The sequence below is a fragment of the Neopsephotus bourkii genome, unplaced genomic scaffold (assembly GCF_033783945.1).
Source record: "Neopsephotus bourkii isolate Nb327-2 ecotype Australia unplaced genomic scaffold, CSIRO-AGI_Nbou_v1 NB_1615, whole genome shotgun sequence".
NCBI classification, from domain to species: domain Eukaryota; kingdom Metazoa; phylum Chordata; class Aves; order Psittaciformes; family Psittacidae; genus Neopsephotus; species Neopsephotus bourkii.
In genome coordinates, this window is record NW_026902090.1 from 1,486,937 (window position 1) to 1,505,901 (window position 18,965).

The 18,965-nt window shown below is 40.6% G+C and overlaps 1 protein-coding gene across 10 annotated transcripts in view; it reads right to left on the reverse strand.

Moving 5' to 3' along the window:
• BTRC (beta-transducin repeat containing E3 ubiquitin protein ligase) overlaps positions 1–18,965 on the reverse strand; it is a 116,920-nt gene that overhangs the window by 50,574 nt on the left and 47,381 nt on the right. For 6 of the 10 annotated variants that reach the window (XM_061372515.1, XM_061372512.1, XM_061372518.1 and 3 more), the window contains 2 exons: positions 16,186–16,263; positions 4,053–4,142 (listed from right to left, as the gene is read on the reverse strand). In XM_061372515.1, coding sequence (XP_061228499.1) covers positions 4,053–4,142; positions 16,186–16,263 — 168 coding nt within the window. The remainder of the gene's footprint in view (positions 1–4,052; positions 4,143–16,185; positions 16,264–18,965) is intronic. The other 4 variants (XM_061372514.1, XM_061372517.1, XM_061372522.1 and 1 more) reach the window with 1 other exon arrangement.

The following is an 18,965-nucleotide window of genomic DNA, read 5'->3' on the forward strand; positions in this document are numbered from 1 at the left end:
TAGGAAAGAATTCAATGTGCAAAATGAAACTGAGAACATTTCTTTATATAGCAGATACAGATGAACTGGAACTGACTGCAGGAGTTAATAAACAGTAAAGACCTACCTAATGAATGCAGGAAATGGGTATTGACTTTAGAACTCTGTCAGATCAGCTGTACACCAGTCTCTCGCTGGGAAACAAAAGAGCACTTTAAATTGAAAGGGTATTTCCATGATCCAGGAAAATGCAAAATTTAACAGACTCCGAGCAAACAGCAAAACTCTAACATAATGCAGCCCATATTATCAAAGTGTGAAAAGGCAAGACCTCTGCTTGAAAACAGTAACACATATAATCCATCCAAGCAAAGACACAGCCAAGGAGACTGGAGACACACCACAGCATCCCTCACCACACAGCAAATAGAAAGTGTGAAGGTCACCACAGAAAGCAAGTAGTTCTGGGTGCAGAACAGAAGAGAAACTTGTTTGCACACCCAGAAGCATCACAAGAATCCTAGTGACATACCAGATGCCAGGGGATTTTTAACTGTGCCCCTCTCTAATTGAGGATGAAGCACACACCAATACCATTATCTGGCCTGAAGATACTGGCTTACAAAATATGGAACAAACAATAGGAACAGATGCTCATTTGGCCAGATTTCAATAAGCCTCATTAAAATCAAACACCCTGTCCTTGGAGCTCAGGTTCATGCTACATTTCTACCTTATTTAAGCACCTAACACCAGCTCCTGAGAAAGCTGTCCACTGGTGGTTGCACACCAGTAGTAGCACAAAAAGAAATCAATCCTCTTGCAGACATTTTTTGGTTTCTAAAGAGACAAACAGCAGCAGTTGGCAAAAAAGATGCCAAAAGATTAACAGAAAAACTCCTGAGGATGGAAGAGAAACTGATGTTACAGATCACACAGGTGACATCTGTGCACTACAATATATAATTTTTAATTTAAGATCCCACTTCTTCAGTTGAAATGTGCATACTTGAAACTACTCCTACTGTTCCTTATTTGCTTCTATCCAAATATGCCCAGGTCCCATCAATGGAGTTTCAGAGGACAAATACCAGAAAAGCAGGGGTAGGGACAATAGGAGAAGATTTATCAGAACATTATGTTCTAGGTTTGTTTTTAAATGTTTTAATAAAACTAGATAATGCACAAGTTTGCAAAGGTACTGTACACCTGCCTGCACAGGCAATCATACAGATATATCATACAGAAATGGTATCATAGAGAATGGTATCTATAATTATACAGATGGTATCATATAGAAAACCAGGCAAAGTTTTCTAACAAACACAGACTTCCTTGAGTGGTCAAAAAGACAGTAACTCTATGTTACTTTCCATACTTGAAAATGCATATCTGTTTATTGTAAACTTCTTTTCCTTCCATTTTGGAAAAATGCCAGGTGTTAGGCTGGTAATTTACATCTGGGTATCCTGTACAGAAACACTTGTTCATAAGAGAGCTTGATGGATGGACAGTGCTTCAGCCTGTAAAAAAGATATCTCAATATTGATGTGTGTGGCCTCAAGGGAAACTGCATTTCGTTCTTTGAACAAACTTTAGAAACATGAAGCACACAATAAGTCAATGGCATTAACACAGCCATAACAGAGCACAGTTTTCTTTTTTGCAAGTAGGTGCAGAATCAGAAATTCTGTTTTCAGGAAAACCATCGTCTCCTGCAGACTGACATATCTGTCACACATGTGATAATGCTGACTGTGGCGCCCAGTCAGGGCTGATGCCGCACTGCAGGATCAGGTAAGGTTTATCATTAGTTCCAAAGTAAATCTTTTTTGTCTTTTAGTGTCAGTTAAAAATATTAAAAAAAAAAAAAAATAATAAAATTAAATTAAAACTTTGGAAAAGTGCTGCAGATAAAGAAGCCCTCAGTTATCCTTTCCAGTGTTCACTCTCTTGAAAAAACATGTTAAAGTCCAAGGCTGTAAGACACATCAATCATGGAAGATAAAACTCACCATGTGCATAAGACTAAGAGAAGGCCCCTGAACTCCTTAAATCCCATTTAAGCACTTCACCTAGGGAAGATTTAACAGTTGTGCCATTTGCCTGTGCCATTACTGATCCATCTGCATTTAGCTAACTGGATTTATAAATGCTTCAACACTTTGGAATTCAAAAGACAAGCCTTCTTAGAACCTATTTCATTTTGGTTTGTAGCTGGGAATGCAAAGGAAAAGAGTACAATATCGAGGAATGCTAGCACCAGAGGAATTATATCCCCAGAAAAGTCCATATGCTTTTTCATACACACATATGTATGTGTGTGTACATATATGCCTGCATGCATACATGTGTGTATATGTTTTTTTCATATATATACATGATGGCAGATTGTCCTACAGTATATATAGAGATACGTATTGTTCTACAGCATACAGAGATACAATACTTGAAAATATATACTTTTTCATCTCCAGGGTGATGGTTCAGATTCATCCTTAGTGACATGAAACAAATCTTGCTGTTCCTGCCTTGAGTCTTACCCATACGTTTTACCATGATCCCATCAAAAACATTATTTTAAGCGAGTTTATTATTTAGGGCATTAGGATGTTAAAGATATGTCAATTCATTTAGAAGAGGCATCACTTACATTAAGTGTAGCTCTTGCACATCTTTGAATCTTTATAAGATGATCAGGTCAATCAAGATGCTATAAAGCAGATGGAGTCGAATGGGCTTACTATAGTTAGCTTTCTGTAAGCTGCTTCATGGCATCAGAATGATGCTGTATGACAATATAATTCAGTCAGAGCTGCTCTGATGCTTTGTTTAAAGAATTTCACCTACTTTGTATCATAAAGCACTTTAGAAAGCAGTGTGCAATAGCAGTCAACTTAAGAATGGAGGTGCTGGTATTAAATATTAGCCCTTTGTACCAAGATCGGTAGCTTCTCTCAGAAGTGCTTCTCCAGTGGAAGGTAACCTGGCATGTCAAGCGCAGTTTATGAGCACTAAACCACCTGCAAGCACCATGACAAACTTTTATGATAGCCAATTCCCTGACAGGAATCAAAGTAATGGGACATCCAAATTTTACCAGCAAAATCCCAGCAAAGATTTAGCTGGGAAATTATCTTAAAGGTCAATACAAAAGTGGCCCCCGAAGGGACAAGGCACCTTTAACAACCATTCAAAGTATGAAAAAAAAGGACTTCAAGAAGATCAAGGAATAAATAACAGAAACAGAAAACAGGCTTTTGAGTGGTCAGGTTTGTGGTGACAGAGGAGCAACAAAATGCCAGCTGGTTTGGGTAACAGATGGCTGAATGCACTGATCTGTCCTGCATGCCCATTCTGAACTTCCTTTCAGTGAAAATACGAAGCTTGCACAAGGCTAAACACATCCTTCACACAGCCTTTCTATACATATTGCATCACGCTTCAAATGTTTTCCATTCACAAACAGCCCTGCATGTATGTTGTTTTACTCTACTTATGCTGACTTTTAAGAAAAGAGGGTTGCTAATGGCACCTTGTATTTTCCAACTACATCTACTACAATTCTCAAGGAATGACTTTTCTCTCATGGGTTAATATATACTTTTCTTACCATTCTGATTGCTATATCTCCCTCCTCCCTTAAACACAGCATTCACTGTATTTTAATTGAAAGGTCTTTCTTTTTGCACCTCTCCTCCAGCAGCTAAGAAATCTTCATGATATGAAGAGCTCTCATGCAGTATTTTTAGCATGTATCTGGACATTTATTATTTGAAGATGCCACAGCTAATTACATGGCAGGCATAGGCCATCCCCCTGGAAAAGCCTATTACTTGTATAGCAGAATGAACCCTTCAATCCTAGGTAGCTCAAGACTCAAGTAATCATTTCCAATAGAGAAAATCAGCAAGTCTGAAATCTCTACACAGGACAGAAAAGCGTACCCAAAATACCGGCTTTCTGTTTAAACATGTTTTTCCAACTCTGATTTTTAACAAGAACTTTCCTTTCGTTAACAGTGAACAATCTGAAAAAAAACCTCTCAAAACCAAAGCCAGTCTCTTACTTACTTTGGCCACACAATTTTCAGTCTTCATAGCAGTGCTTCCTAGACATACAGTTTCCTGGTTTAAGCACAGTCTGGCACAGCTGTTGTAGGTCTGCAGAAAGATTAAAATGGTTACGAACAGAAGAACACAATTTTCTTTCAGGCACCACATTTTTGGCACAGGAACCCACAACAACTCTATTACATTTCCTTTTTCCTAAGGTGTAAATGTTTCAAACCAAAATAAACTAGCTTACAGCAAAAGCCTATGTTCAGGGCATGCATGTCCTCTGAGAAGCTATGCAGAATTTTATAGTTCTGAGATACAAAGATTTTTATCCTCTTTCCCTTTGAAAAAGGGGAGGGGGGGGGGAAGGAATACCTGATACAAGTTGTTTGGTCTTTCACAAAATGCTGCATAACTGAACAACCAAAGCAAGGTGACTTCTACACCAGTTGTCACAGCAGTACGAAGGTTATAATCGCTTCTCATCTCACTTCTTGTATTCAATCTTTCCAATTTTGGAAAGCTTCTTCTTTTAAAGTAGAATGTCTTTTTAACTTTACCTCATACACTGTCCTGCCCAGGAGACTTTGGAGTCTCTGCAGAACGGTACTCTTTTAAGTCTCTCACTTCTTTAAGGGCACAATATGTACAATACTTATGAAGTATGTTTAAGATTATACTTTGGGTGATTTGGCTATTTTAACTAAGATGCCTGAAGAACTCAGGAATTTCTAATGGAGGCCTCCTCTCCCCCCACTTCCAACACCTTTTTTAATTACGAGTTGATTAAATCCACATTTTCTAGTTGCAGGAGTAGTATAGCAGCACCTAAGAGTTCCAGTACTGGGTTAATACCCCAGTGCCTGTTGCCATTTACAGAAAACAGCTCCCAGGCAAACATGGCAGCCCAAAAGTAAGCACAAACTTGCTCTCTTGCAAGAGTAGTAAGTGGACCACAGAGAAGACACTGCTACCTCAAATAGTTGTGCGGGGAAAAGCCAAGAAGCATGTTGAAAGAGAATGAAATTAAACTTGCTACAAAGACATTTCCAAGAGCACTAAGTAAAACATACTAACATTCATGGTGTTTTTAAAATGGCCTTAAGGGGAGGCCACACCAAGATTTACAGTGAACTGCCTGTCAGTTCTCTCCCTGTAATATTCACTGGCAACTGTGCCGGTGAATATTGCAGGGAAGATCCTCCTTTCAGAGCCTGCAACAGATTTCTGTTTGTTTGACTTGAAACTAATTCAACCCCAAACCTGCTACAGGTTATAAAGCCTGCAGGCAATGCTGGCATACGAAGGGCTCCTAAACCTCTCCCTCTGCTCCAAAGCTACGTCAGAGTCAGATTCCCTCAGTGGCAAGCACCAACAAATTATCTCCCCTTTCTGTCCCTCTACCACAAGGCCCAACTCTGCAAAAGATGTAGTCAGTAACAACACACAAACCAGCAGAGCACATTGCAAAGGACATCAGAGGCAAGAATGCAATGAGATTAAAAGGGAGTTATGCTGAGAGTGATAGGAGCTACATCCACAAGCCCAGCATTCCTAAGTCTCCAGCTCAGGAGGACAGCAAGCACCAGGTGATGGGAATCAAGTGCTCCCAGTCAGTTTATAACATTATTCACCCACATTCTTATGATCCTCATTAAACACTCCTTACTGCCTGCCATGGGAAATCAAGTATACTGGCTCAGGTGGATCTGTACTGGCCAAGTAGAGTACCGATGCTCTTTAGGAAATCCACAGTCCTTTCCACCTTACTTCTTTACAGACCCCTTTAAAGCTCACTGTGAGACAGAAACAAAAAAGGAGCACAGAAGTCCTATGCTCTCCATTGCTTTAGCAGTTCATGTTTTATTTCTCAGTGAGCTCTCTAACCAGAAAACAACCAGTGACAGACAGGAATGCAGAATATCCTGGCTCCAGCAGATCTCCTTACAAGTCGTAACACTGATATCTGCTGTGACTAGCAGCCAGCTAGCAACTTCTGACTGTGGATACACAAGGAGAAACTGAAAAATCCAAACAAAGTGCTGTGCAGATGAACAGAGTGCATCTTTCAGCAGGGGAGGTTCAGATTCAAACTGGGATTAGGCCATAAGCAAACAGAAGTCTGACAGACTCGACTTAGCCTCTTGCAAATATTTGCCAACATCATAAAACCATCACGCTGGTATGCACAGAACTTTCTCCTCAGAAGAAAGATCAGAATGGCATAAACTCTCATGCATTGTGGCTTAGGTGTAGCAGCCCAACTGGTGGACAGAAAGTTGACACTATCTGCTTTGCACTGATGTTCAGACAATACCATGCAAACTTCATTTTATAAGCATCATCTCGGCTAATTCAGCCAGATTCTGAAGGTGAGAAACCATGAAGAATTGATAAGACTCTTTGTTCAGTATTTACATTTGTGTTACTTAATCCATTTATTGTAAACCTGTGATTTCTTTCATTTACAATTCCTAAAATTCCAGTAGCAGTACTTCTGTACAACTTACCTGCTGCATACTGTAAATTTTATGAGGAGTTCTGACTTGAAGGAAGCTACTACTAACTCCACTTTGCAGATGAAAGCTAACCACTAAAACATTTACTGAAAGCAACAAGGAAGCCTGTGGCTCCATGAACTGAACCATGAACTGAAGTCAGATCTTGTCAGTCTGTTTCCTCCCAAGACAGGTATGCACAAGCCTTGGTAGCAAGCCAGCTTTTAAAAGCCTGGCTTACATCAGGCTTTCTTTCACATTTACAAATGGGAAAGAGCAGACAACCCAAATATACCGTATGAAAAAATAAATGCTAAACCTAAAGCTCCTAGAACTTTCTGAGAATGAAGGAAGCTCACCATGCACTATTCAAAGGAAGAAAGCTCACTTACGTACTCTTCAAAAGTTGTGTGCACGCCAGCACGTAGATACAAATATTTATTTCAGTGTATTGCTCAATTTGTATTACTTTCATCCACACCTTACATGTTAGTGTGAACAGCACCAACTGAACTTCCGGTATAACCTGTCATCAAATCCCACAATACCAGGACTAGTGACACTTGATGGAACTAGTACAGTAATAATTTAAAGCAGATAAATTAAACACTTCAAGCAGCAGGCAGTGATTCTGGAGCCTGCTGTCCCAGGACGCTATGGAGAGAAACAACATCAGCAAGTGGAAAGAGATCAAACTAATTTATGGACAGCAGGTCTATAGAGTACATGACAGAGATATTCCTCAGACATCTCTGGTGCAACCATGGTAGATACTGCAGGAGCAGTGAAGAGAGCACAGGGAACAGCCAGACCCGTTCAGCAGCATCCTCCACTGACAGTGCTGGAGCCAGCACTGCATGAGCAGACTGTGGGTCTGATAGACCTGGGCATTCTCGTGCTATCAATACCTCTCTGCCCTTTGACAACATGCCAACGATACTTAAATTCCTCCTTCACAACCTTTTCAGCCACAAAAAGGATAGAAGAACATGCTTTTACTGCGAGAATCAACTTTTACACATAATTTTATTACCTAAAGATCTATGTAAGAGCCGAATTACCAGACAACCATTTAGTCCTCCAGCTCAGTATAAAGTAGTGAGGAAAAAAAAAAAAGAAAATTAAAAGTTGCATGTATAATGGATTCAACCCATCAGGATGAAGATTTGAGCATAAAACAGTGATCTTCAGTTCACATTACTATGTTTGCAAAGTTACAAAGTTCTTCTGCTCTTATTCACATTGTCACCAAAGAATGCATTATTAGCCTTGTGGGATGAATAAAAAAAGTAAAGAAGATTCACGTACATGTTCTACCATATGTTTTAAAAGGTTTAAAGCAAAAATGCAGAAGAAAGACTATTTCTCCTTAAAAAGGAAGTAATGTCACTCTACTTAAGAGGTCTCAATGGAAATGTATTGATAATGCTGCAAAGAAGCTGCATCTGGCTCATGAAGTCAAGTCATAAGAAGCTGCAAGAATATATTGTGACGGTTATACTATATGGTTGCCTTCTAATGTTCCTCTGTAGGCAGCAGTTACTGTCTACTGCGAGACACAAGATTACTGCTGGACATGGAGATTTGATTTAATCTGATACTGTGTTCATACTAGCAGTTACTAGTGAATAGACCTAACTGAAAGCAGAATGAATGTCTTATCATCAAGCAATAATGTAGAGCCTTTCATATTAGATGAAACATTTGATGGTGTCTCATGCTACACTAACACAGCAGAGCACCTCCTTTCATTCATTCCAATGCCTATGTGCACATCGACTAAGAAAACCATGAAAAGCAAAACCAGAGTCAAACCTCAGAAAAGCAAATTTCTCAAGCTCACCTTTAAAGCTCAACCCTTTTATGAATCTCATCTAATTTGCACCAAAACTGTTGAAGTTTCTCCTCACCTTTCAACAAGAGGTTTCTTTGCCAAGGAAAAGCACTCTGAAATGGTAGCCTGGTTCAACACTACAGGCAGATAGCTTTGTGTTGGAGTGCTTTAATATGTTTTTATATTGCATATAAAGCATGCAAACATAAACCAGTTTGTTGAAAACTACCTTCTTTGTGGAAGCAAGCTGTAATTCTGAACAAGTTTTCAATTTTCACACTGCTGCTAGGTAAAACATTTTAAAGAGTTTAATTTTTACAGTGGCTTCAATGACACGAGATTATCTAACAAAGTAATGGTTAATCAATAGAGGGTTTAGTTGTCAGGTGAAACACATAACACACTAAAAGGGATTGATTGCAAGGCTCCTCCTTATTTACTGGGAGGTATATATTTAAAATGACACAAACTTGTTACCAAGCTGCATTCCTTTAACCTTGCAAAAGCCGTTTGAGAAGAGTGTTAAGCAGCCCTATAGCAAAACAAGCTCTAATGAAAAAAAAAAGAAACAAAAGAAACCTACAAATATATGGGAGCACCAAATCATGTCAGAAGCAGGGGAACCACTAAGCTGCATTCACTCTCAGCCAAAGGCTTAAAAAGCCACAGAGACACTAGACTATGGTTCACTAAAGATAGAGCTGTATCTAATCTCATTCCCTAAGTGTCTTTGGTTACATTTTTCTTTTTAAAGAAAGTATGAGCCTGCTCTTTGACACATACACATAAACATTTCTACTCTTGTCCACATAGCTCTGGACAAGCACTGGATACCAACCTGAAGCCTCAAACTCCAGACAGAACTCTGTCTCTGTGTGTGTGTGTAGCTTTTACACTGACTGAAATCCATTTCTTTGGCCATTTATTCTGAGAATCCTCTGTCCCTGAACAAAACTCCACTTCTTAATAGAAGCTGCAACCCAGGAGTTCAATAAGATTTCCCCCCCCCATAGTTAATAATTACATGATTTATCAGAGAAAGATAACACTAATAAAAACCCAGCAAAAAGACAAAACCCATGCCCTCCCTTGAAGTCGTTTTCAGGGAGAAGATTATTAAACTGTTCTTTTTGAACAAGAGCTTTTGTAGCTAAGCACAAATTGCCAAACGGTTAGAAAAAAAGTTATTAGACTCCGAAGAATTCCGCAGAAGTGGGAAGTTATATAAACAAATCACTCCAGCAGATTTGGAAAGATCGCTTTCATCGCACTTAGCGTCTTCGGAGACTTGCATTAATTACCCTTTCCAGGTCTTTCACATGGACTATTTAAAATAAATGCAATTTATTTATTTATTTCAAATGAGGTGCTGCTTGTGAAAGAATTAAGTAATCTCAACAAATTTAAAAACGTTTTTATAAGCAGGTAATTAAAAAGAAGGCTTGAATTAAGTCAAGCTGTAAGACATTACCCAGCATTCGCCGCAATTATTTTCTTAAGACGAACTCTTTCTTATCTCTAGCCCAGCCTTGGGAAGGGCTGTCTCCATGGAAAGTCGTAAGGCAAAATAAAGACCAGCCAAACAAAAAACTAGATCATTTACAGGATTTTCCCTAAAGCACAGTTTGTCATATTGCAATTACACCTTGCCGACTGTGAAAGCCAGAGTCCTTAATATTGCCACTAGAGGGAAGACGCGTCTCAACACATGGCAATGGTAGTTGGGGAGTGGGTTTTCTTGAGCAATTACCATAACAAAGCTCCCTTGGCTGTGTGTACCTTCTAATTACTCAGTACAATTAAAATGACTTACCTAAAACAAACAGAAAAAAACAGAAAAAAGGAGAGGCCCCTAAAACAAAAAACCTCAAGACAATTTAAAAAGAAAAAGCCTGAAAGCCTTACTCCAATCTGCTGTTACACGAAATTACATTAAAGCTCAAGATCTCTTTTTCCTCATCCATCAATGCACGGGGGGGGGGGGGGAACAAAAAAAAGAGCATGCCACAATGCCCCAACACCACGGGGTTGTTCAGTGATGTAAAAGCATGAAAACAAACAAAAACAAAGAGCAGGGAGAACTAGATCTCTTGTTAAAAAGGGGGGGGGGGGGGGGTGCTGGAAGAAAAAGAAAATGCTGTGGTATTTAGCCATCTGGTAGCTGCTTGAAAACAAATTGTCCTCAAAAGAGCAGAAATACAGTATGTCTTCTCTCAGCTCACTGGCTTAGGAATCAGACCTCTCCCTCACCCCCCTTCTTTTTTAAATACAGGCATGGTAACATTAGACTTCTTTGCTGATGCTGATTTCACTTCCCTCTTGTCCCACTGCAAAGATAACCATGGTCATCCCACTCAGGTCTGGTTATTCCTTCTTGGATGCATTATTTGCAGCCTTTCGGGATATATCTTGTTGGGCCCATTGTTCACAATCCCTCAGGGTTTTCTTTCTTCCCTGACAGCTACTTGCTGATTTTTAAACCCTTAAATCTTTCATTTTATAAGGCACATCATTAAGGGAAGATGGCAGCCAAGTGATTTTTCTTTCCATTGACAATTTGTGACATTTTTCCAGCAGCGTGCAAGGTGTTGAAAACCTGGCAGCTGTTACCTCCCGGGATGAAGATCCTTTTTTATCCTCCCTTGACAGTTTAACTCAATGGGTCAGCACCTTTAAAGACTGCAAAGTACCACTGAAGTGGATGGAGGCTTGAATTACTGCTCCCTCCCTAATCAATGTAAACCCTCACTGCAGGTGAAACTCTTCATCTATAGAGGTGCATGGGGGAGGAAAATGTAATGCCCTGAGCCAGATGGTTTTCATCTTGTTTTTTAAAGAAGAAAGGAACAAGCTAACAAGGGGACAGCTACTTTTGTTAGCTTCTTGGCCTCTCTCATGGCTTTGGATCCCCAGGGTTCCAGCCACACAAGAGAAAGAATACAGAAAAACATAAACACTTAAAGAAATATAACTAGGGGGCTGGCAACACGCTGCTTTCAAAGAGTTGAGAGCCCTGTTCAGCGCTTTATTTATCACTGCCCACGTTCTTGGGATGGTAAGTGGACATGGACACAAAGGGAGGGGGGCAGACAACACTTGCAATTTACTCAATTACAGAGGAATGCAGCAATGCGGCGGGGTGACAGATTCCTATTAGCACTAGTGCTGAAAGAGCCCAGTGGCCTTTCCGCCACGAGGCAGCATTCCCATTGTAGCTTAGACTCCGGCGCAACCTGCCTTGGCTAGCTTTTTAACATGCATTAAGTGTCACAGAGGAATGGAAATTATTTTTTTCTTGTTGTTAGAGAATAAGGGAGAAAATGATTAAACTGAAAGAATAATCTTAAAAGTAAGCCTAAGGATGTACTTCAAGCAATTTCAGGAGGGTTTTCAACCAGCAACTCCTTACTAGCAAGCCAACAATTATGTTAAAGGTGAAGTAACTGGGATAACTTCACAGACATGGTACATCCTGCCTTGGCCAGCTCTCCAACTAAAGGCAAATTCAAACTGCAGCATCTTCCCCAGAGGGAAGGTGGAAGGGAGCTGAAGGACCCTCACTCCCTCCTCATCATACAACTTCCTCACCAGCCAAAAACAGAGCTTTAACTTTTCATAGCAGAAATACTTCTGGAGAGGAGAATTATGCAGTGGGACAAGGCTACCAGCTGGAAGTAAATGGTTGATGGTTGCTACTTTTTGTCCTTCCTTTGCTCTACCTTCTATAACTGCTTTCTGTTTCTTATGGTTTGCTTGAATCTTTGCTTTAAAATATTAAGATCAGACTGTTTTAACTCTGAAATAGCACCTAGAGCATGTTTTAGGTGTTACTTGTAATTTTACAAAAGTATCTAAAATCTGTAAGACTGGATTGAGATAATACTCTGTGCCAAAATGGTAAGTGGGAAGATTCTTGAAAATGCTAAGGGGCCTGTTTGAATGGGATAACAGACAGGGATTTTTTCCCCCGGACTTCCATCTGGAAGCTTATAGAAAGGCAGCAGAGTCCAATGTGAGGTTTGCAGGAGGTACAGTGCAGCAGCCTTACTGCTGCCAGCACTTCCCCACAAGGCACCTTCACCCATAGACAAACCACGGCAGCAAAAGGCACTTCATTATTGCTAAACCAAAGAGAAGGGAGGGAGGGTTTTAAACAACCTGCATTGTGCCCGTCTTCTTTAAAAACCAGCGGGGTAATCAAGTTCAGGGCAGCCCTGGACAGCTGCCCTGTGACCTATTCATGTTGACCCCCACTATTCATCACTTTCCTTAGGACTATGAGGGCAAGCTCCTGGGGAGTGACCACCACAATAGACAGATACGAGCCAACAATAATACGGTTCCTGCAAAAAAAACAGATGGCACTGCAATAAATTTACAAATCTGCATTCATGGCTCTGTTAGAAACACCCAGAAGCTAAAGGCTGGAGGGGCCCCCAGAGAGCTTCCCCTTCCCAGTTTCTAAAGGCCAGCTCTCTCCCCAAGACTATTGAGCTCGTGTTCTTCATAAATGAAGAATGGAGACATAGCCCTTAAAATAACAAATGTCTGACCTAATCAATCTAGTGTTTGGGTCTAACACTAAATGATAGGCACTGAAAACTAATTATGTTTTTTGGCAAGGAAGTTGAATTAAAATGGAAACACACAGGTTAAAAAGGCACTGAAGCATTTGCGAGTCCCTTTGAAAGGGCGGCACACACACACACACACACACACACACACTCTCACATGCAGGGCTTGAAACACAAACCTGATTCAATAACTCATGCATTTATTTTTAAAATGAATCAGATTAGTCCCATGTGTGACCTGCCGGTCCATCTGTATGAGCTGGACTTAATGGGCACTCTTCTCACGCTTACTTCAGTTTGAAGTATGAGAGAGATAAATTTAGTTTAATTTTCAACAGATCAAGCTATCCATTTTCCAAATGGACCATCTGGATCAGCCTATTAAAATTAATTTATAACTTTGCAGTGTGAAAATTCGTTTGTTAGCTTAAATAAAGTTGCCAGAAACTTTTGCCACTTGTCATTGTTTTTTCTGAAGTCTGTTTTCATACTATGATTTTCAGTTTACCCCCTCAAAATTTAATTTTGTCAGGTCAAGTAAACAACAAGAACTGAACATTTGCATCCTTACTTCAAAGCTTGCCATAGCTTAGATCTTTTCACTGGTCCAGCTAACAGTGTCAAGTTCATTGCCTTTTTCTCTTCCCTTTCCCAGATGTCTCTCCCACCTTGCTGCCTCTCACACACCTACGAGTGGCCATGCCTCCCACTTCCAGCATGCCAAGGACACAGCTCCACTTGTTGAGGCTTCTGAAGATGCCCTTCTCCAGAAAAACATTTTAATCAATAGAAGAATGCTATTTCATTTTGTAAGAGGTCCACAGCACTTAGCAATGGATGTCCTTCAGCCCCTTCTTATAACCTCAGATACTTAAGTAACCATTACATCTCCTTATTACCTTTATTACCATTAGTTATTACCATTATTGTTAAGGCTGCATCCGAATCTGATTTCTGCAACTGGAGCTGGAAAACTCCCACTGGTTCTTGTCCATGACTAATAGAGGAGCAATCTGAGTTTCCAAAATACTCAGACAGCTTTAATTATGTCTACTTAAGGAACCAAAATCTGTTCTATAAGAGGCACAAAACTGCAGTCAACCACCTCCTATGACCTAGACAAGAGGGCTCCTGCTTTAAGACTACATTTTGCACTTGTCCATGAGCACTGTTCCTAACACAAAAGGCCTCAGATAGCAATCAGAAGACCAAAGGATTTTCATGCATCTGTTATCATAAAGACTGGACAGAAAGATGGAGGATGATACATCTCAACAATATCCTGAAACACAACTAACCACCTTTGACATAAACAGTGTCCATGTGAGTTACTTCCAATATGAAATGTTTGGACAGTACAAGTAATTTTTTAGGTGTATTCTTCGTATCTAGTCACCTTGGCTATGATGAATTGCAGGCCTGAAGGAAAGCCAGTTTTCCCTGGACACTAAGAATACTTCTGGAGACTGAAATACAACTCTACCTTCTTGGTCTGTATAACGCTGTCCATGAATATTTGTCTCCTCCTTAATAATCATGCGGAAGGACTCAGTGTGATGAGAAGGCACACAAAACAGGTAACTCGTGTTCCTTTTGATTTAACATCTCTTACTATGAACCTTTTATTGGAGAAGAGACATACGCCTTTTCTTGTTGAACCTGAAGCCTCGTCATCAGTCAGGTAATTCCAAGAGAAGGGAAAAAACAATTCTGGTGTGCTGGGGACCTTGTTGGCTATCCTGGGCATACACAGCAGGGACCTAGGAGCTCTGCCTTCTTCCTCTAGATCTTCTTGTTTGTTACTGAATGACAGAAACATTTTCAGTTTGGTATAATGTATATAATCAATTCTACAAGTAATCTTTCTCAGCAGGATCTAGGACCTCACTCATTATCCTAGCATACTGCCTCGTCTAAAAGCCTTACATGGACTACATCTCTTAGATGGACCTGTCTTAGCCACATACAGTCCTTCACATGATAATTACTCCAACAAAATCAAACACTCCTAGCACAATACATTATAGAATCATTGAATCACAGAATAGTTAGGGTTGGAAAGGACCTTAAGATCATCTAGTTCCAACCCCCCTGCCATGGGCAGGGACACCTCAAACTAAACCATGTCACCCAAGGCTCTGTCCAACCTGGCCTTGAATACTGCCAGGGATGGAGCATTTATTTAAAAAAGAAACCCCAAATCAGCAACCAAAAAATCCAAACAACCAAACCTGCCCCCCACAAAACAACTCTCAGCTCTGAACACAAGCATGCTATATAAAAAAAAGAAAATACTACTTCTTCTCCTACTACAGTTCTGACTCACAATTTCTCTTGGAAATAGCAGCAGTGGGGCAGTGTGGTACCACCCTATTCCTCTGCCTGAGACTGCTGCTCCTATGGCTGAGATGCAGAAGGAAGACTGCCAATTCCTCAGCTATTGCAATGTGTGGCCTGGGGTATTCACTTAAGTCACGTTCCTCAATGGTTTTATTCTGATACACCAAGCAGCCACCTTGGGCAGCTGAAGCATGGATGTATTTTTGCTTCTGCTGCCTGAAGGCTGCAGTAGGGAGGAACAACAATGTGAATAAGGATTTGAAATCACTAAAGCTAACTTAAGTTCCCCAGAAATCACAAACCAGACACCCTTTGCTGACCACAGGGATTGAAAAACTGATTCCTTTGAACTGGTAAGAAATTTGCTTTATTATATATAAAGGCAAAGAGATTAAGTTTTATCAGACCACCCTTTCCCTTTTCTACCCATTAGTAATTTATACGAGTGTAGAAGAAACAAGAACAGGTAATTTTTCAGGTTATTAACCTGGACATCACCTCCAAGAATATTTACCTTCAAGGGCAATAAAAAGCTTAATTGTTGCAGAACACTTTGAGACTTTTGATCTAAAGCAAGGCAAATATACTACAAACAAGACAGGAACAATTACAGAAGAAAAGGTTGAAGAGGTCTTGATGAACACCAAATGGAAAAAAAGCAAAACTAGGGAGTCACAGTTGACTGCACCATACAGAAGCCTAGATTTCTTTAGAAAGAGTCATCAAATTCTCCTGAAAGCTAAATCTCTGTGTCTGATTTTCCTGAGTACAATGTGAGTTGTTCAGACTACAAAGGAGAAAAGATTTCCATGTACGCAAGTCAGACTTCAGCTTCCAGAAGCATTTAAGGATTCAAATAGCTAGAAAGTTTTATTGCATTTTTAAAGAGACTGATCACATACCTGTCTAAGTGAATTCTTCTCAGGAATGATCTTCCTAGGGGGCTCATCATTATTACAGTCTTCTCTCTCAGAGGAATTCTGTGAAAGAAAGTAAGCTTTAATTCAGTTCTTATCCCTAATATCACTCTGCGAGGAGAAAAGAAACAGAATATTTGTACTACACAGGCTGTATTTCATGTATACCGGAGGCTAACTTGTACGTTTAAGCCAAACAGCTTGTTATGGCAGAGAAAGAATTTCTCCTCCTCAACACAACAATGCACCACTATGCAGATCTTTACCGAAGAAGCCTGTGCTTTGGGGATTTATTCTGAAACCACCAGTAATAGTCACTTTGAAAAGCTGGAATGGTGGTTGGATCAGCATGGCAACACCAGTGCTCCTGAACACCCCGGAATAACTACTTAAAACAGAGGAACCTGTTGAAAACAAAATGTAGTTAATGGATGCAACTGTTATTCTCTGTGCACCTACACTTTTAATCTGCCTAACAATTATTAATTGCACCAAGTCTGCTTGGCTGCCAAAAATCGTGGAGAAATGATGGTAGAGCTAAATGCTGGTGAAAGAGGTTGTCAGGAGATCCTTATAAAAACCAGTGTAGGCTGCGTATGCTATTAGGGCTGGTTTCACTCCTGCCCTCTGACTCTAAATACCTGTATAATTTCTAGAAAGATTGATGCTCCAAAACTGAAGCTGCCGCCTCCAAAAAAAGAGCATCAGTGAGGCAAGAGAAGCTGCACAAGAAGAAAAAGGAGGGCTTTTCCAGCATCAGAAAGACCATCAGGAGACTTTTGTCCTGTTAAACTCATGATTAAAACCAAAGGCAGGCTATAGCTATCCCAGGACATGCACAGTACGTAGCAAATATTAGGTTAAAAACTGCTGGGTATGTGGGGAGAATCCTGTCCTCACTGCCAATGTCAGCTACTCTGGAAGACAGCATTCCTTTGCATGGGTTCAGCCACTGCCTTGACAGAGTAATGACAGCCAGCTTTGGGGGAATCCCACACACACATCTAAAATCAGTTTGATCACCACAGTATTCATAGCCTTAGGCCACATTCCCATGCATTCAGTAGCGAGCAACTAAACAGGTTTTAAAGAGGTACAGAAAAACTGCTTAGGGAGAGCTCTGCCAGGAAAAGGGTGGTTTTCCAGTTACTTGCAGACAAGCTCAGGAGTGCGGATATTCAGGCAGAAGTTTGCATTCTGCATTTCTCTCCCTTATTCCCCAAATAACCTGTCCTTCACTGAGCATAGCTTCTCACAGAGCCAACTTCCAGCCCAGCACCTCAGGAGACAAGTGGAATCTGTTGGCAGAGGAGGAGCTGGGCCCTGCAAACAGCCAGCAGGGCAGAGCAGGGCTAGCAGAAAGCAAGCAGGCTGCGGGAAGCCATCAGAAGAGCAGTGTGCTCATGTGCCCACTGCAGTGCTGCGTGATCAGGCACTGTCTAGGCAGCTTAGTATGCTGGGCTGGTGAATGGGAAGAAAAGGTAGGGCAGGGGTAGGAGCTGTTTGCTGAGAAATAGCAGACTGGGGGGAGAGACAACAAACACAAAACACTTGGGATGTCATAAACTGGTCAGGAAGATCCTGTGTAAATCTAGGCTTACAGACCAACTAATGATTTGTGATTTGGGGGGGGTTTAGGCAAGATACAGAACTCGCAAGGCACCATGACATCTGGGATGCTGTAACCAGGGCTTTATAATGGAAATCAATCCTAAACAGGCCTGATAAATCGCTGTAAGAGGCCAGCTTTTCAAAGTTTTCATATGAGGTCTCAGCCTGGACCAAGCTATTACATTAAATCCACCTTAGAAAGGACTGATCATAAAAACATACAAGCTAGAACCACATATCTCCAAAAAGGCAGGTCAGATGTTAAAGCTGCTTTTTTCTGCTCATGAAATACAGTTTAGTAAGTCATTAATTCAAGCTAGGGTTTTAATTTCTGCACTTTGGAGAAAAAGACCAAGTGTGAGAAACATCAGAATCCGAGGTGAGTTACTACGCATGACCAGGAAATGCATTTTGTTGGTGGGGTGAGGGGGTTGTTTACTGTTTTTAAGATGCTTTTCCAACATCCACCCCCTTCCCTACAGTAAGTGCCAAAATGACTTCCCCTTCCAAATAATCTTTCTACAACAGTGAAATCTTGCATTCTTCTCTCCTTTCAAAGCCATTAAGGATCCTCCCTCAAAAAACATCCAAAAGGAGGAAAATCAGTGCTGCTGGCAAACTGTCAGCCCTTATTTTGAAATTTCTAGTTACCGCAAAGCACCAAGTTACCTTCTTTTCCTTTAAGCTGAGCATCTCATTTTAAGAGCAAGCAGAGGACCATTTTGCATTCATTATCTTTATAGGTGGCAAGGCTAAGAGGTTGGCTGAACAAAGACCAGACAAAGACTGCCAAGTGCATATGGTGGTTCACAGCTTGGCGTCTTACCATTCTCCAGCACCAACACAGCAGCTCCGATAGCAGACTATTAAAGAGGAGCACTGCTTGTGCACTTTTGTCGGCAAGTAAGTTACGCTTGGTGAAGACAGAATGACTCGAAAGCATTACACTTAAGAAGAAGCACAGATGTTTATAACTCCCGCTCCTTTCTCAGGAATAGGAAATCTATCAACCCAGGTGTAGGTACAAGACCCTGAATATTTCAGGACTAACTGTATCTAGCTGCATGGAAGCGAATTTCACTTGATAGGGCAACACTTAGCCATGGTCATGGGAAAAGCATAACGTAATTGACTGAAACAGTACATCTATATAT